Below are 19,002 nucleotides of genomic sequence, written 5' to 3'. Positions count from 1 at the left end.
CATTATTTTGTCATAAAATATGCACATCAGAAATAGTATGAACAGACGATTTGTGTATTGTGATAGATAAACATTCTATTGATAGAAACTGGAAAGAAATACATAAATAAAGGTACTAAACATTGTGGGATGATTAAAGTGAACTAAATATGAAATAAATGGCTTAAAATTGGTTACAAATGGTCAAAAGGTAGCACAAAATCCATTCGAACGATGAACCCAAGGATAAACATACTCGAAATCAGTTGTTTGATTTTCAATTACTTCTCAAGGCAAACACTACAATTTAAACCCAGAATTACAAACAAGAGCCTATATTTTCTCTTTTATCATATAGTTGTTTTCATACATTACACGAAATTGTATTTTATGATATAATCAAAATAATTTTGGAAATACATAGAGGTCGACCAGATTCAAAATGTTAACCGCACAAGGCTTGCAGTCTTGCATCGTATGCATAAGGAATTTATCGTGCAATTGTGTTTCTCGACGTTTTTTTAATTCCCCATTTCATGAGTATCGGAGCGATCGTAGGCATCACAAGGGAATGTCACCTTTTCCGGAAGTCCTCTGTGGCATTTAGGATTTGTCACTCTAAGCTAAACTCCGAGTTAGAAAATCATTAACGGCAAGACTAGCATCTCCATGAGCTACAGCGTCCTCGGGTTCTGGCATATAAAGACTTGATACAGAAACCTGCAGGTACAAAAACCATGGGACTTATCAGAGAACCAATTAAAAGAATATATCACTGCCATGTTAGCTATTATGGCTAAAGTCGGTCAAACTCAGAAGACATGTTAGAGCTCTTTTGATTTGATTAGATCAGATTATATTATATGGAGAATATAAAAAGTAATGTTCGATTCAGTATAGTTGCTCGTCAACGGATAAAATCAATTCCGTTTTGCTGCTTTTGCACATATGCACGCTCTCTCTGCCATTCCGTGTTTTCTTGCACTCATTTGTGGGACAGTTTCAAAAGTTACAGAACAATTCCACATTTCCACTAATCATATGTTGGTTTGATATAGGCTGTTGTCACGCTATTTGTTATGCAAAAAAGGTGTCCCAATAACTTTTGCACAATGAACCTTCAACTGATCTAAAGACGCTGGTTGGCATTTTAGTAGAACCTCCATGTTATTTGAGAAGAAGCGGGCATTGGCGGCAAGAAAAAAAAGTCAAGGACGCGCTAGTTAGCAGACTCATAGGTAGACAGGAAAAGAGAGGTCCGATTCAGGGATGTCACCATACAGTACTACTTGATACCCTTAAAACTCGAGAAGCAATCTTAACAAAAGTTCAAGCAATGAAAATTGGGTTTCTGTGAAAGGAAAGGTGAAAACGTATAGTTTGTTTATAAAACATAAGCAACAATTGCGCAACACTCATATTTAAGATTTCTTAGCCAAATATAAATTGACGAGGCTAGAAGCCTTCACAGATGAGGAAAGACAAAACAATCCGGCTGAATTTATAATGAAGCATTTTATGAAAAAGGTGGCAGACCGCAAGGAATTGGGAAGAACTCCTAATAGATGTAATGCATATGTCAGTTGCTATCCATCGCCACCTCTAAATTTCAACTATGAGACACAAAAATTGCCATTCCAGGAAAACGAAAAGGACATAGGAACACGACTCGTTAAAATTTACAATAAAATGTCATATGCACGTCATGGATGGAATTTTTTAATGTTTTCACAATTTTTGGAAACATGATAAAGAAAAAAGAAGAGCTTCTTCAATTGTTCAGTTATTTGGGCCAACCACAAATAATGCATACTCTTCCCCATCTGAATAACCCACTAAATGAGCTCTTTGAACAACAATTCCAACTCTTTTTTCCCTCCGGCCATCAAATCACAGTAAAATATTGAAGAAAATACAAGAGAAGTATTACCTTCGTATCAAGCAACACCTCCCCAGAGTTATCGGAAGTGAGGCATGCACCATGAGCTTTCAACCAATCAACACACTCCTCCACTCCATCCACTTCCTTGTGATCACTGCCTTCAGTTGTAGGTAATGCATTAATGAATCCTAGAATTTGAGCAATATATGAAATAGGGACCGTAGGACGGTATGATCGACACATGCATTTTACGGCGGCATACCGCATCTTTTCAACATAAAGATCTGCAGGAAGAAATTGTTTATTGTATAAAAAGATTAAGCTATTATTCAAATACTATATAATAAGTCGGTGTGAATAACCCACCCATAAAAAAGGTGCTAATGTTAGGTGCTGTCTTATACAGTCTGAAAAACGTTACATAATTTCCAGATGTTACGGCCGCGTGGACTGAAAGTGCATGCTTTACCGCTACGTCTTTTCTAGCATCAGCTGATAGCCTGGGAAACAAATTCAATACAAAAACGATGTTATAAATCATTGAGGGCGCTGACTCCGAGAGTGCAGGTATTTAACCACAACCAGCTGAAGCCAAAAAATTGATTTCACCAGCATGCCAACTATGAACTAACACATAAAAGTAATAATGATTTCACAAGGGAATTAAAGGTAAAATGCTAAAGAAATACCACCAATTTTCTTCAATGATTTGGTTAACTCAAACTGAAGAGCATGTTTGCAAATTAATACACAAATTGAGCTAAATTTTTCTCTTCATCCGCATTAAGGATTCTTAATTTTCATGTTCTTTTTGGTGATTATATAGAGCAGATTCAGCCACGATGGTGCAGTTTCTTGTTTATTTTTGACAAGTTTTTATTACCTTAAATCCTTGTTCGCTACTTAACACTCCCAAATGCAAGAATCGGTTGATCCAATCCACGGATAATAAAGCTTCATAGATGAATTTGGAATTCGTAAATCGAAGAGAATATGGAGAGTAGTTAAAGAGAGATCAGACCACAATCGACTATATGTAAAAAACAAAGCAGAGGTGGGGTGAACTGAGACATCAAATTTTCATCATAATCAATCATGATATGAAAATTGATTCAAGTAATGTATTTTGGAAATTGCTAAGAGGTGAACCAATCCAAAAATATTCAGACCTAGAGATTGTTACAAACCTTGACATAGCTGACAGGATCTCCCTGTTATTGTTTGAGTGCAATATTACACATAGTAAATTATATGCTGCAAATTCCATATCGCATCCCCTAATTCCTTCTGCATATAGTGTTTTCAGCTGTGATTGGCACTACAAAACAAAATGACAAAAGGCTTCACAACATCATGTGATCACACTGCCGTAGTACTTGTTTTTCAAGTTCAATTATGTGTCGATAAAACCAAGTATCACACACAGAAAGATAAATTTGAGGAATTCCTAAAAAGAGAAAAGATAAATCTGAGAAAATAGTTGTCCAAGCCAACATAATAACCACATATCAAAAACTAAATTTCCCAAGTAAGTCCCTCCCTCTCAATTAAGATGGAAAATAATACATTCAGATTTTTTTTTTGAAATTTTTTTATAATTATATTTTATTTTCGCTTGATAAGAATTACCGTAGTAATATTGTCAAATTTACCTATAGTTTTTGTTGCGCAGATCATAAAAGAAATCAATGAAAAATAAACGATCAAATGATAACAAAGCGACAACAAATTGGATCTACCCTAAAATTAAACCGCGTGTACTTCACATTCAATAATAGTGGATCATATAATCTCAATTCCCCTATCAGATTGTCGAACATGACGTGCTCGTGGTATAGGAAAGGCTATTCATCTTTTCCCTCATATTTCTAACCACATTAAAATCTCCTCCCAAGCACCATCTGTCCCCACATATTGAATTCAAACTTGCTAATTCGTCCCAAAATAATTCTCTCAGTCTTGGTTTGACTGGTCCGTAAACGGTTGAGAACCACCATTTGATCTTATCATTCCGCCGAATTTCAATCGACACCGAAAATTCTCTTATCAAAATATTAGTGACCACTACCACTCCGGGATCCCACATCATTAAGATACCTCCAGATCTCCCTGTTGACGGTAAACTGATAAAACGACAAATCTGAACTTCCACGAACTTGCAACGAACCTTCTGTCAACCAACTCTTTCTTAGTTTCTATAAGTGCCACAATATCTGGGTTTTCCTCGCGAATAAGAGTTCGAAGTAGCTCCCACCTTCTTGCTGCCCCCCACCCCTAATATTCCAAGAGCAAATTTTCATAACAACTCATTGGGACCCTTCGAAGTCGAACCTCTCTCGTAGTTAATCTCCCACTTCAGTCTGTGTAATTCTCTACTCAGAAAACCAATCGATTTCTTAACCCCTTCCCAACAGCTGACATCTGAATTCCTTCCCTGAAACTCATTTTCGACACAGATTCTTCTCCATACCAGCCCCTTTAGAAATTTCTCCCACGGAACTCGGCTTATCAACTACACTCATTGACCCTTCTCCTAAAAGACCACTAGACAGCCCCATAACAGAAAACGAGGCTGGAAGAATAGAATGGAGCTTGAAAGAATTAATAAGAATTGATGAATGAAAGTCAAAAAATACATGTCCCACTAGAGGTTTTTCGTCTTCAGGTTGCAGGTTGCGGTGACTTGGTATTAGGCGGGTGTTCGTCTGCTGTTGTAAACAGTCCCTCAATATCCTCTACCACTCCTTCAGGATGAACCGAATCCTCAGATTGGTCAGAGACTTGACTATATGAGTCAGCTGATTCGAGTTTCTTCCTCCAGCAAGTCATCATGAGAATCTTTGAACACGGCAACACGCTATCTTCTCTGTCTTCCAAATCAAATTCCCCCGGCGTACTAACTTCGTCTTGATTCAAGAGCCCTGAGTTTTTTATCCCACCTTCGTGATTGGCAGCCTCGTCCTCAATGATGCTTCTCTTGTGTCTTCGACTGTATATTTTCCCATAAGAAGGCAGTAGTGTGTTGATGCGTGCAACCTCCACCCTCTTAGCTTGCTCATCGGCTGCTTTGTTATTCATGGATTGAATGGATGAGCTTCTGAATTTTGTGACTTCTTTTGGGACAACTTTCCTCAATATTTTGATAACCTTGGCCCCCCAATAAAGGTGCCGAGTCTTTCCTGCTGGACTTAGTCGCTGATCCTTCACATGCACAGACCCCTGCACTTCTTCCCTCATTCCCCCTTTATTGGCAGATCCACATCCTAGCCTCCCTTCTGCCGTGCTTCTTGCTTGATCTAATATAACCCCCGATTCGATCTTCCCATCGATAGGCAGCTGGTAAGGTTCTCATTTTCTAATTGTTTTCTGCGCATATTTGAGTTACCCTACCGCGCCACGGTCCGCTTTCCATTAACCATGACCTGTGCATATGACTGCCTTTCATAGTGCTCGTAAGCTATAAGGTCGAATGATTCTACCTGAATTCGAATCTCTATAGTCCTCCCCTTCAACGGAATCTGCGCTCTAGTTTGAATAAACCCTCATTCGGTGCCTTTCATCTTAATCTTAGCTGCCCTAAGGTCTCGGAAAAGTGAGGTATCAGAGCTGATGTCCTTCAAGCCCCCGCATTGATCCCCGGTGATTTTGAATGTATCCGGCGACCAAAGATTCCAAGGTAATCCAACGATCCTAACCCAAATGTTACAACATTTATCTACCGTATCAACCATATTAATATCGGGTCTCCACTCCTCAAATGTCAAAGACACCCTATTGTCAAAGAATCCTCTCTTCAGCTTTAGATAATATGAGAATTCAGAAGAATTAGATGGCCACCATACCGCTTTGTAAGCTTGGAACGGAAATAATTCTACCCGTCTGTTAGCAGAGTTGCCAAGAGCGGTCTGGATCTGTTCCCATGAGATGTTCACCCTCTCTTTGGTAACAATGAGTGCTTCATTCCACTTCCTACCCATCCTTATCCTACCACTGCCCTCCTTGACATTCAGCAATCCATGCCGAAGCTCCATCTCAATATTTCTAACATCCCAGTTTATTGTATTAAATCTTGTTTCTTTTGGCCCGTGAGCAATGATATGTTGTTGGATTTTCCTCTGAGAATTCCTTGACATTACCTTTACCAAAGTATTCACAATGTTTATCCACCCCCCTGAGTTATGGCCGCTAGGCACAATGGTGATCTGCTTCTGCTCAGCTTACTAAACGTGTTCACCTCTAGGAATCTTCCACGTTTGTTTGAGAAACTCCGTATAGTGAAGACCGCGTTCCTGCCCCTATAACTAAAGAAATCTGAGCGTGAATAAGAATTGTTGATGAAATCCTTGAACCTTAGGCTGAGCTAGCTTGCCTCTTTTCGGTCTAAATCCACATTCTTTCTGACCACCATATGGAGAGGCCCCCATTACCCAATCTCAGAGTGAACCCTTTGTGTTCAATGTTAATGACTTCATCCCTGGCAACATCCCTAGGAACGGGAAGAGCTCACCTATTGGTCCGTGCATTCATCTCCGTGTCGAGATGGAAGATGCGGTGATTTGGCGTCGAGCAAACTACAAGAGGTTTCTTGCGGCAGTGCGAATGGCAGAGCCGTTGACGAATAAATATACTCGCCTGAAAGAGACTAGGCTGAAAACAATATAGGAATCAAGAAGCTCGCCGTGCGGGTATACACCAGCACCATTCTGATCCATCGGACAATATAAAGAGACACAACAACTGGAGAACCCCGAAAATGAGGACGAAAAAAATGAGAATGCGGATAGGTTCCGCCAGCCAACGGTCGGCACCGGTGTCAGTGATGAGGATGCGGTCGGCGATGGTTAAGAGCAGAAGACATTGGTCGGAGGAGGGGAGTGGTCGAAGGAAAGGTAGTCGGTAGATTGAGAGAGCATTATTTAAAATATTCTCTCACCAGGAATACAGGGATCTGTGAACTATGAAACTTTTAACAACTGAATATTATCATCATTCAAACATCAGAATGACCAGTGAATATTTCAAATCAATGTCAATATGTGAAAGCATTTGCGTTCCATTTAGTATATCAGAAAAAGAAAAAAAATGCAGTGAGATAGGTCAAAAGTCAGAAAAATGTCCCACCCATATATACTTAAAACCAAACTATAAAAATAAAAGAAGTCTGTTTCGAAAAAAAATATAAGTAGTCCGTGAGAATTGAAAGAACAAACCTGATTATACTCTGGCAAGTCCCCAACTTCCATCGACAATCTAGCATGCATTTCATAGACCTAGAATCATTAGAGCAATCATAGCACTAGATGACAGTAATTGCCAAAATTTCTACAGTAAAATCAGAATTATACATGAGATAACCAACATTTTAAAACGTAATAATATCATTGTATAAATACCTTAACTGTAAGCTCATTGCGTATACGTTGCACAGTAAGATCTTGACGTATAGATTTTAACTGATCACATTTGTACAAGTAATTTTTCTGAGAATTTTGAACCATAAGTAAAGCTTTTTCCAGCACTTCTTCAGGTCTCACCTGCAAAGTAATGTATGTCTTACGATAATTCTAGTGACACGTAAATCATCCAGCAATAACATAGATTCCCATGAAATTACAAAATGAAGAAGCATGTGAATATACCGTAGCTGGATCAGGAGCAGAAGTAAGACGCAGATAGCGTTTCTCAATTTCCTGACAGGTTCCTTTGACCGTAAGAGAATCCCAATCAATATCTTCAACAGCCCTGCTCCCACTTTCCTCGATATTTCTATTAAGTATTATAGCACTAGCACGCCTTGCATACAAATTTCCAGATCCCACATTGTTTGCTTTGGAGTTAATATCTTTTGCGCGATTCCCATGTTTCTTTTCAAAACGTTTTGAACGGTTTTCTCGTCTCTTCTTCTCTTCCGATGAATCCGCAAGTGCAACAGCAGCAGCAGAGTACTTTGTTAAACTCTGTCCCACGTCACTGTCGCTGGAATCATCCACATCGTCCACAGCATTCAGGACATCACCAAGACGGTGCCTCTTCAGGACATCACCAAGACGCTGCCTCTTCGCTGGTCTTGTGAGATTCTTACTAAAAGCTTTTGGATCTGCAGAAGAGAACTGATTGCCAAGATTATCCTCCTTATTCTCTATTTTCCTATCTGCAAACTGCAACCAGACAGATGACTGATCAGTTTGATCAACAAAACATTATCAACATCTCATGAAAAAGTAACTGAATTTTTCTTCATCAAGCTATAGATGAAATGAAGCTTTTTTATCAAATCTAAAGATTATCCAGAAAATAAAAATCACACAAGGCACTACCACCTTCCTCACAATGACAATATTAAGAGGTTTACTCTAATATTAATAAGTGAACAATCACATAACCATGAGCAGATTATAATTTAGTATGTATCAAACACAATGTCACATGTGAATTTATAACCCATTGTACAAAATAACAAAAGACATATGAACTATCGTAAAAACCATTGAACTAATAAAAAGATTTGAAGCCATTATTCTACCAGCGAAGCAGAATGTTTAGTGGCAAAACCAGAAAGTGTGACCATTATCAAACATACACATAACAAACCAGAGTGGACCCAAAAGAACCTCCAATCCCAATTCTCTTCAATTGATAATAACGTTCGAAGGTGACCAAGAACTAAAATTATTCATGGAAAAAAGTAATACCTGTTTGTTCCAACCACCATATTTTGGAGTTTTGTCAGACCGATTGGCAGAGGTTTCAGCCGTATTCACATCCAGAATAGGCTCCCACCTACTTTTGCCTCGCCGAGTAGGACTTTTTTTGCTCCCTGGCATTACAGAGTTAAGGATTGGAAATTGTACATCCCTGCAGAATAAATATTGCATAATTTATTGGCCCCTAATCTGAATTAATGGATCTGTGCATAACAGAATAAGACAGAAGAAACATACTCCTTGTTAACTGTTCCAGCGTTGGGAAGGGGAAGAACAGGCTCAGTATCCCAATCTTTTGCATATAGTGTACCATCAGCAGTTGCCTTTGTTATAAGCTGAAAGATAATTGATTAAGAAACAATCTAAAATATTTGGAATTTCAGAAAAAATAGAAGTAGGTTTTCCTAACCAATCATTGTTATTATTTGCCGACATTCAACTTTTAAAGCAACCGGGAAAAAAGGGAAAAAAAGGTTAACCATAAAAACTTCTAACATATAGCATGTCCAAGCAACCATGTAACAGAGTTGGCCAAATGTCAAAACATTTTAAACTTGCTGAGTAAACACCATCATGGATGGAAAAATGATGGCCAAGACAAAAAAAAGTATTTAAGATAATTGAGAAACTCCGATCGTTAGTATAAATATAAAGTGTATTAAATAGATGGCTTAAAGCTCTTGAGACTAAAGGTTTTAGAATTAATCGCTCAAAAAACGAAATATTTAGCTTACAACTTTGTTCTTGAATCTATATGAATTGGTAACCCGACTGAGATTAATGGTCGAGAAGTCCCAGAGTGTGAAGATTTTCACTATTTAGAATCTATTATCCAAAAGAATTGAGACATTAGATAGTACATAGACCATATGATTAGGGTGGATGAACATCAGGAGTCTTATGCGATAGAAGGATACCTACAAGATTAAAAGGAAAATGTTATAAAACTATTTTCGACCATCTATGTTTTATGGCTCGGAGTGTTGGGCCACTACAGTACTACATATGCATAAGATGGCGGCTGTACAAATGCGTATGTTAAGATGAATGTGTAGCAAAATGCGTAAGGACAGAATTAGAAATGAAAGGATTATGAGTTATTTAGGTGTAACCCCCATAGATAAGATCAGGACGAGAATTCTAACATGATTTGGTCATGTGTAGAGAAGACAAGCACAGCTCAATCTGAAATACCTTAGATTGACAGGTTAATGGAATGAGTAGAAGGGGGTAGGCGATTGAAAACTTAGATAAACGTGATTAAGGAGGATATCTTAGATCTTGGTTTAAAAAATGATATCAAATAAAATGCCTTAGTTTAGAGAACTAATATCCTCGCAAGCTGCAACTAGCGGGAATGTGTATAATGATGATGGCATATGCCAATATGTCATAGAGTAAACAGACAGAAAATAAATAAAGGATAGAGATATGTCAGCACACACATACACACACACATATACATACATGTAGATTTAGTAGAATATGAGTGTGTGTTGTTGTAGTGTGTTTAAGAAAACAAAAGAAAGGCCGCATAAAGAATTTTTTATCACTAAGCTATCACTTCAAATGAAAGAATTTCAAGAAAAACAAAGGCATTTCAAAATTTCGATTACCAATGAAAGAGGCAAGCTATGACATGCAACAGCAAATCATTGGACAGTCGCATCTTTACTTATTCGTAAACTTGGAAAAATATACGAAGTTGATTTTGCAATAGTCAATGCACAAGAGATTAAGAGACTATATTCAGCCTTGAAATGTGTTCAGCACAAAGAACAGGAATTCAAAAACTGCCACCGGTTCTTTCACATGATAAAAGAAATCCGAGATATTAGATTTCTTATATTAATCATTGAAAATTAGCGTCTACTCTGTTCTTACAACGATTGCATATGCAAGATTTAATCCAAAGGCTATACCTCCTTCATAAGAACTTGGCAAGCCGCAAGCTGCCTATCATCTTTGCAGCGAGCCAATGCCCTTTCAACATATCCACGTAATGACTTGGGAAACATGCCAGGCTGCCACAGTAAAGACAATGACTAAAGTTAGGGTTCACAAACATGTATCCTCCATTTTCTTTATTACCATTTGACTGCAATGACAAAGATTGTTTTCCATATTTTCATTGAAAACCCTGCATAAATTTTAGCACTTTGGCACATCCAAATAAAATAACATGTGTGTGTGTGTCTATATACACACACAAATAGATTAAGAAACACACCAGAACTCAGTATGATAAACTAGGCAAGATTGATGATTGTGTTCGTTAATTCCATTCATTCGTAGTCGGGGCAATAATGGTAGGCTGGATTTAGAATTTTAATCGAGACTCTGAGCACATGCTCTTAGGGTTTATGGATATCTTCATGACATGCACTAAAGAACCAGATACAAACTGGTCAAATCAAACATACTTCGTAACGAGAACCTTTTCATTAAGTTGAAGCAGGTGAAAGCTCTAGATATGGAAGCAATAAATTCGACCAACATTACAAATAGGTACCATCTACAGAGATAATTTACAAAATAAAGATACCATAATTTACAAAATGAAGATACCATGGTAGCATGGTATTTATTTAACAATCTTTATTTCTGACATATTTCAAACAAGCTGAACAAAATAGGGCAGAAGAACATAACAAGACAGCCAAACCTTGAGCATGGAATCAGCAGCATCATGAGTCAAAACTTTTTCATTGGGCTTTTGCACTGAAACACCAATATATGCTGGTTTTGCAGCTGCGCTGATTGTAGAGTTATCCTTGTCAGCTTTTGGTACACTAGAAGGCAAATTTGAAGCAATTCTTGGATTATTTGGAATTTGCATTTTGTTTACTCTTCGCGCATCTAATGATTCGAGAGGTTGTGAAACAGGTTGAGAGGATACATGGTGACTCTGAGAAACTTCGTAAGATGGATACTGTGTGGTAGCATCTTGAGAAAATGTAGAGTTTTGTTTATTTTGAAAACTTTCATATGTGGGCACTATACCCAATGTATTTGGAACTTGCAGTTGAAATGAATTACGTGGGTCATTTTGAATAATCAAATCCCCATGTTTCCTGTAACTCTCTGTATGACCACCACTTGCTGTGACAGGCTAACAACAACAAAAAACACGTTAATGAGATAGACAATTCATGCTCAAGAACAGCTACCTCTAAGTGAGTCAAGCTTTAAGAGCTATGAGCTAGTCCCCCCTCCCATCTGCCCATATAAGAGAAATAAATCCATAATCATTCAAGGAACTCAGGCAAAGCTTGAAACTCAAAAGTTTGTAGGTTAGAACGGAAATTTAGTTTGTAGGTTATAAGACGAAAATTTAGTTTGTCGGTTATAAGACGAAATCTTAGGCAAAGCTTGAAACTCAAAAGTAGAGGTTGAGAGTTATTATGAACAAATGATTCCTCAAGTACTGGTACTTGAAAAGATGGTTGGCTTTTCAAGAACCTATACAGGGCAGACTATAGTAGACAGAGAGTAGATTAACACATGAATATATTGCTAACAATGATACAAGCCTAACATACATGGATTGCAGGATTGTTCGAGTGCTCCTCTGTCCACTGTTAGATACATCCACTTTCCAGATATCACCAGAAGTATAATTCAGGATTCTATCAAACTAATTTTCTCACAAAAATATAATTAAGAGCTATGTATATCAAGACATAATGATAAATAGGAGATCGATATGAAACATTAATGTTGAAAGAACCGACGAAAACAGTACGGCAAATAATAAATCCCTACAATTATAAAACAACAAGTGAAGAGTTTATTTAGGACAAAAGGATTCAGATAGCCAAGAGAAACATGTATTCATTGTTATAAGCTTATTTTTTGTCTCTCAACAAATTCTTCTAAATGTCCAGGTACGTATCTTTAGAAAAATTAGAGTTTTGTAACATCATGCTCAAGCCCAACTCCATCTCTATGCTATTTGTTCCAAAACATAAACTTAAACTTGTCCAAATTTAACAATCCAAAAGTACCTGCTCCTACATCAGCAACATTGTTTTATTCGATCTCTAAGAAACAGAAAGAGCAATGCAAATAATTATTCCATTGCCCAAAATTGTTTAAGCATCAAATACATAATAAGAATAAAAAGAGGAATGTGAAATAAAATAAGGGCATAAATGAAACCCAGGCAAAGGCTCGAGGGAACGTCGGTGCATGGGTAATAAGACACAAACTTTTCAGCATAAATTAATGGTAACGACTACCAAACCTGCACAGAAGTCAATTCAGATGAACCAGATTCAGGCCTCCGAGAAGGGGTATATGCTACAGGCATCTGGTTGTTTGAAGGTGTGTACCCACTGTTTGCATTAGGCATGGAAGAACTCAGACTAGACGCACTAGAGATAGATAGCTTCTCAGTTCCAGGAGCACAGCTGACTTCCATTTGAGATTGCCTGTAATAGTCCTCCCATTGCTTATAGTGCTGCTGATAATGATTTGTTGTTACACTAGGAGTAGAACTATAGGATGAATTTGAGTCTGGAGTGTAATTTGGATACGGATGAGAATTGTAAGCTGCATAGGGCTGATTTTGCCACGGGTTTGTCTGACTAGCGTAGGTGCCACTTGTGTAACTTCCAGATGTCTGATAATCACCAGGATTATAGTAAGTGCTAGAGTAACTTGCAGGCCCAGCATAAGACCCAGTATTTTGAAATGAGGAAAGAGGCTCATATTGAGCACCTGTGTTTTGGTATGCCCCTACATTTTGTGTGTAAGATTGATTTGATTGTTGTTGATATTGATTAGATGGTTGCTGATACTGGCTGTATTGCTGTTGATATTGACTGGATTGCTGTTGATACTGATTGGATTGTTGTTGGTACTGGTTTGGTTGCTGTTGGTAGCCATTATAGTAGGCTGCATATCCTGTGCTGTTATACCCGTAGGAATCAGTGTTTCGATATGCACCATACCCACTATAACCTTGTGTCGTGATTGTGGCTCCTGAATTTGACGTGGAGGCACCAGATGCTTCATTCATCCCATCTTGAACATTTCTCAAGGTTACCTCCATTTGCTGACTATGAATGTAATTGGAATCAGTCACAATTCCATTCTCCTTCAAGCTATGATTCTCTGGCATGCTCCATGACACCGTGGCACAATTTGGAGAGTAGTATGATGTATGAGATTGATGTGGATCAACAGTTTGATGTTTCTGATACATGAAGAGAAAAATTAAAAAATTTAGGGAACCACAAATTAGTGAACTTATCCCAATCATAACATATCGACTTATTGTGTAAAGGTCAAGCAGGTTTGAAAGGAAATATACCAGAAGATTTAAGACCTACTCGAGAGAATAATTTTCACGTAACTTACATCAGTTACATGTGTAAATGATAGTAATCTATACCAGCCGTCTCACAGAATATAAGATCACGAACCATGAAGGCATATAAGTACAAGTATTGTTGTACTTGTACATCTCTATATGATTGACATCAAATAATCAGTTTTTTAAACCACTAATCAATAAGTCAACCAGTGATAAAAATCCAGCTATATCAATACGTAGTGCTCGGCATAACCGAGAAAATCTATGTGTCTGCTTGTACTTTGCTCGTATTTAAAAATCCGTATAAAAATCTGACTACATTCTTCAATGACCAGAAGAAATTTAAGTTACACAACAAAAAATTTCAGTCCAAAATGGTACTATAGGTGTGGTGGAACTAACAAATGAGCCGAGAGATTGGCACATAGTTTTGCTCTCATATAAGTTTTAGAAATCTGCAAAGACTCAAATACCAGAGTGCATGCTAGTTTCATATTTTCTCTGGAACAATTGGAACGAAGCACAAATAGAAGCCTTTTAATATGATGGTCTTGACCTTGAATAAGCTCGATATCATCTACGTTTATTTAAACCGCATACACACTGTTATAGCTAATCATACTATCACTATGCAACATATATATAGTGCTCAAATTTGTATGCCCACCTAAAAGTTGACATCCATAGTTTCAGTCAGTCCTTGAGATCTGCCTATGCATACGATGCAACAGACCGAAAAGCTATCCAAGACAAGAGCTAAAACCTTTTTAGTCGAACCTCAAATAATTTATTCAGCTTTGTACACTAAGAAATTCGTAATAAACAATGATAACTCTTAAAAGAAGCCGAGGAAAATTTATATTTTCTTAATTGTCAACTAGTAAATCAAGAACATGGCCTGCAGCAGTTTGCGCTTAGAGGGATCAAAATATGTAAGCCAAAATGGATGGTCATAAAAATGAACAAAGATGATCAGTGCCTGGAACTAAGAAATCATATACATAACCATTAGTGAATCAACTCCTGATTGAGTGAAATGCTTACAAGCCTCTCCAATACATTTTAGCTTATTCATGTCTTGCTTAACTTCCAATACCACGTGCTACGTAATTACCAAACGTGGTAAAACCAGCTATGCACTAAAACAAGTCGGAAACGTCATCTTGAAAACATAGAAAACAATTGGCAACAAACACCTTCTTTAACAAAGTTCGTAAACGAAAATAAGTTCGTTTTTCAACGAGCAACAGATAAGAGTGATTTATTACCTCGATAGGACTGCGGTCCAGTGTGGTAACAGTTTCCGTGCTTTCTCCTTGATTCATCGTCTCCTCCTCAAAATTTCAATCAAGCGCCTTCAAAAGATAAGCCTGCCAATATTTTTCAGTAAAAAATACAATTCCGAAATCCTCCAACCCAATTTTAAAGACAAATTATGCATTACAAGCCCTAACTAATCCTGCAAAACAAAACGCCAGCTTGAAAACTGAATTGCGGACACAATCTATCTCGCATTAGAACCGACTTTCTCACAGATCAGAAACCCCTAATACAAGCACGAATAGAAGAGTAGTAACACGAAATCCAGCCACGACTTTATTCCTGATTAAGGGATGAATTATTTTGATAGATGTAGATTGGATTATGGGAAAATCGAGACTGATTAATATACTTTAGAAAAAAAAAACCTATAAGCAGGGTATATCATCCGGTTTTTTTAAAATAAATAAAGTTAAAAATTTTTGTAAGACAGTTTCAAATGTTATATTTTATGAGACAGTTCTCTTATTTTGAATTATTTATGTTAAAAGTATTATTTTTTATTGTGAATATCGATAGGATTGACCGTCTCACCGATAAGATTCGTAAGACCGTTTCACAAAAAACCTACTCATAAATAAACAGTTAATCTAAGTTAAAAAAACAAAATATATATTGTGTTTACCGTGTGACAAGCTCAAAACTGAGAACAAAAACAAACGAAAAAATTGAAAATCTTTCTTTCTCAATATATGGTAACATCCAGAGTATCTGATCTTGTATTCCGTGTGTGTATAATTCGAGAAACCAAATGAAAATATTTGGTTTGAATTGGTTTTTATTAGATTTGGTTTTAAATTTAACGATTTAAAAAATATATTTTAGTTCAAAGTAGTTTAAACTCAAAAATTCAAACCAAACCGATTATATAAAACTATACTTTTAAAAAATATATATAGTATTTAGTTTATATTTCATAAGTAATAATATCTAGATTGATAATTGATATTTATTTCATAAATTTTTGGATCGTATTTATTTAAATTGACCCATTTTATATGACAAAAATATAAATGTCCATTAGTTTAATTTTTTATTTAACTCTAAATTAAACTTATAAATTTCGTATTTTCAAAAGTTATATTTTGATGTGAAATTTGTCATGTCATTTATCATATAAAAAATCTTTAGTATTTGTATGAATATCAATATATTTTGATATTTATTTATAGTCCCATAATTCTGATCTGATTCGATGGTACCCGACCCGATTGATGTGCGGCCCATTTGCTAAAACAAAGGCTCGTATTAAATCCAATTAATAATAGAAGGGGCCCGATAAACTATTTGGAGTTCAACTCGCGACCCACTCATCGGGGACGGACAAAGCACAATATGTCTCGAGCGGTCGAGCATGTTTTGTTAGATCAACTAAATTCTGGGAGCACTGACACGAAGGTGATATAACTCGTGTCGACCACATATACTCGTCCCGATCGCCTAGAGTCGGAAGTAATTCCTCAATTAAAGAGTTGTTTATCTCGGGATAATACGTCAGCCCGACCCGAACTCAAACAAGAGTGACAGTGAATAAAGTCTCGTATGAAACTCTAGAACAAATATTTGGTGGTACGAAAAGAATCCCGAAAAAGTCGAAATATATAATTTAAATCCATAAATTAACAAATATAATATCATCACAAATCAGATATTCGAAGTAACTTAAATACTAGAATTCTTACCATACGAGGTACTCAATTATAACTCTATAAATATCAGGTACTTTATTTGGTTTGATCAAACACTATTATATTGTACTCTTAAGTTTGCTCTCCGTACTGACTTAATTACACCAAAAACATATATGGTGTATTCATCTGCGCAGGATCCAGCTCGGCTATATCTAGGTCGGTCGTCTCTTGATCTCGACGCCTCTGTGCGGATAATTGTAAAACTACAAGGAACGTGAAAGTATTTAGCTCACCGAATCGAACTTACGTAAAAAATTTGACATCATCAATTATGTTTAAAAATAATCAAAATATTATAATTGAAAAAAAATAAAAATCAATCTTCTAAACTAATCTGAAACGAAACAAACCGAAATTTAGATTTGTTTTTTATTATGAGTAGGTCTCTTGTGGGACGATTTCACGAATCTTTATCTATGAGACGGCTCAACCCTACCGATATTTACAAAATACGATCCATGAGACCGTCTAACACAAATTTTTGCTTTTTATTATTAAGAGTTTGGTTTGATCTTTGATTTTGCAAAAGTGGTAGATATGATTTGGTTTACATTTTTATTAAAAACAAACCGACCCGCATTTGATCGCCTCTCGTAGTAATAGCAGATGATTAGGCGGCTTTCAGTTAGAAAAAAATTACGATTGAATCTTATTTATTGTAATTATATTTTATTGAAGTAAAACATATGACATGCTAAATAAATAACATATAATATATATATTCCTATTTTTTGCCAATCAAAACGAATCAATATGAGATAATCGATTAATTTTATGTATTCGATGTTTACTACAAACTAAAATCATTGCCTCTACATGTCTTCAAAATTCAATCTCATAAATATTTAAAATATGCCCAAAAATAATAACTTGCCAGACAACCAATGTGGATGGCTACTGAAATCAAGACAACCTTACAACTCTAAAAGATACAAATAAAATCTATTGATGTCCAATTCATTACCAATTAAATTGCAAAGTTGATGATTTATAGTCTATTTGACACCAAGTTATCAAGTATGAGACGAGACATCGGGTTCGAGACGAAAAATATGCAAATTCCTGGCTTAGATACCTAGTAACTGCGTACATTTCAATAGACTTTATTCTTCCGTGTTTAAAACTATATTAATAAATCAACAAATAAATATTTGCTTATTAGTCGTTATTAACTGGAGGTGGAGTTGTGGTATAAGTGTTAGTAGAAGAAATGTTCGAGTGGTTAAGCCTTGCAGCAGCAGCAAGAGACGCGGCCACCCCTCCGGGTCGTGTGCAAAGATTGGGATCATTCCTCAGCTCAGCTCCGATCACCCCCTCCGCATCCCGGCGTGTCACCGCCTTATCAGATGGAAGCTTTGTGCTCGCATCGGACAGAATTTCTCCAAGTTTCGTCTTATCCTCGTCCCTCTGAAGCCGAGAATTTCGAGTGGCAGCTGATTGAGCAGCCGCAGCAACACCACCGGGAACAATGTTGGTTCGTCCTGTGGCCCTCACCTCCGCTGCTTGTATGGCAGCCGCGTCACTATAATCAACCGGCCGATGGCCTGCCGTCAGAGCTGTAGCTTCGAGAGCCTCACCAATGGTGATGTTCCCAGATAGCTGGACTTGTTCATTGCATAGAATGCCTGCCGATGCCAACTGTTTCTTGATAGGGTCTGCTTTAATGGCATTGTTGTTGATGGGTTCATGAAGATTGACGGTTCTGGAAGGTTGTTCTTGGCTCATGGTGTTAAGTTTGGTGGTTGGGTAAAGAATTGAGGAGATTTATATAAGTGACGGGGCCTGGTTGTGATTGAAAATATAGAGGAACTTGATCCCAACACCTGGTTGGCGTGTGTTGATTAGTGAAGGTAAATGGGTAGTTTGTGGATGTCATGAAGGAGAGGTGAGCGGGGGCAGCAACACTTGTGACCTTGTGACTTGGTCTTTGGATGCATGGAACTAGGGTCTGGCGTCTCTTAATCTTTAAAGAAGTGATCGTCCTCTGATCCTCTCCATCAAATAATAAACTATTCAAATTTAATTGAGTGATTTTCTAAATCATAAGTTGGTCCTAGCTTAATTTCCGAAATCCACTCAACTGGTTTGTCCAAGTAACCTTTTAAG

The 19,002-nt window shown here is 37.0% G+C and overlaps 2 protein-coding genes across 3 annotated transcripts; both read right to left on the bottom strand.

Moving 5' to 3' along the window:
- Positions 1 to 232: 232 nt before the first annotated feature.
- Positions 233 to 15,542, bottom strand: LOC140805014 (SAC3 family protein A). Of its 2 annotated transcripts, XM_073161192.1 has the most exons (13): positions 15,154 to 15,539; positions 12,812 to 13,765; positions 11,231 to 11,677; positions 10,488 to 10,589; positions 8,803 to 8,900; positions 8,554 to 8,716; positions 7,501 to 8,019; positions 7,255 to 7,395; positions 7,072 to 7,131; positions 3,049 to 3,179; positions 2,228 to 2,361; positions 1,910 to 2,145; positions 233 to 699 (listed from the first exon to the last, which is right to left on the bottom strand). In XM_073161192.1, the coding sequence occupies exons 1-13, from the start codon at positions 15,208 to 15,210 to the stop codon at positions 598 to 600; spliced, it is 3,144 nt and encodes a 1,047-aa protein (XP_073017293.1). In that variant the 5' UTR covers positions 15,211 to 15,539; the 3' UTR covers positions 233 to 597. The 2 variants fall into 2 exon arrangements, 1 of the variants encoding a protein (XP_073017293.1); XR_012112253.1 differs by lacking the exons at positions 233 to 699; positions 1,910 to 2,145 and having other exon boundaries at positions 2,286 to 2,361; positions 7,072 to 7,111; positions 15,154 to 15,542.
- Positions 15,543 to 17,715: 2,173 nt separating this feature from the next.
- On the bottom strand, positions 17,716 to 18,712 carry LOC140804884 (late embryogenesis abundant protein 47-like). Its single transcript, XM_073161041.1, has one exon. The coding sequence runs from the start codon at positions 18,619 to 18,621 to the stop codon at positions 18,055 to 18,057; it is 567 nt and encodes a 188-aa protein (XP_073017142.1). The 5' UTR covers positions 18,622 to 18,712; the 3' UTR covers positions 17,716 to 18,054.
- Between the last annotated feature and the right edge of the window lie 290 nt (positions 18,713 to 19,002).

This window comes from Primulina eburnea, chromosome 11 (genome assembly GCF_022965805.1).
Source record: "Primulina eburnea isolate SZY01 chromosome 11, ASM2296580v1, whole genome shotgun sequence".
Lineage (NCBI taxonomy): Eukaryota > Viridiplantae > Streptophyta > Magnoliopsida > Lamiales > Gesneriaceae > Primulina > Primulina eburnea.
The sequence above is the reverse complement of the archived record's forward strand: the minus strand, read 5'-3'. Positions and strand labels throughout refer to the sequence as shown.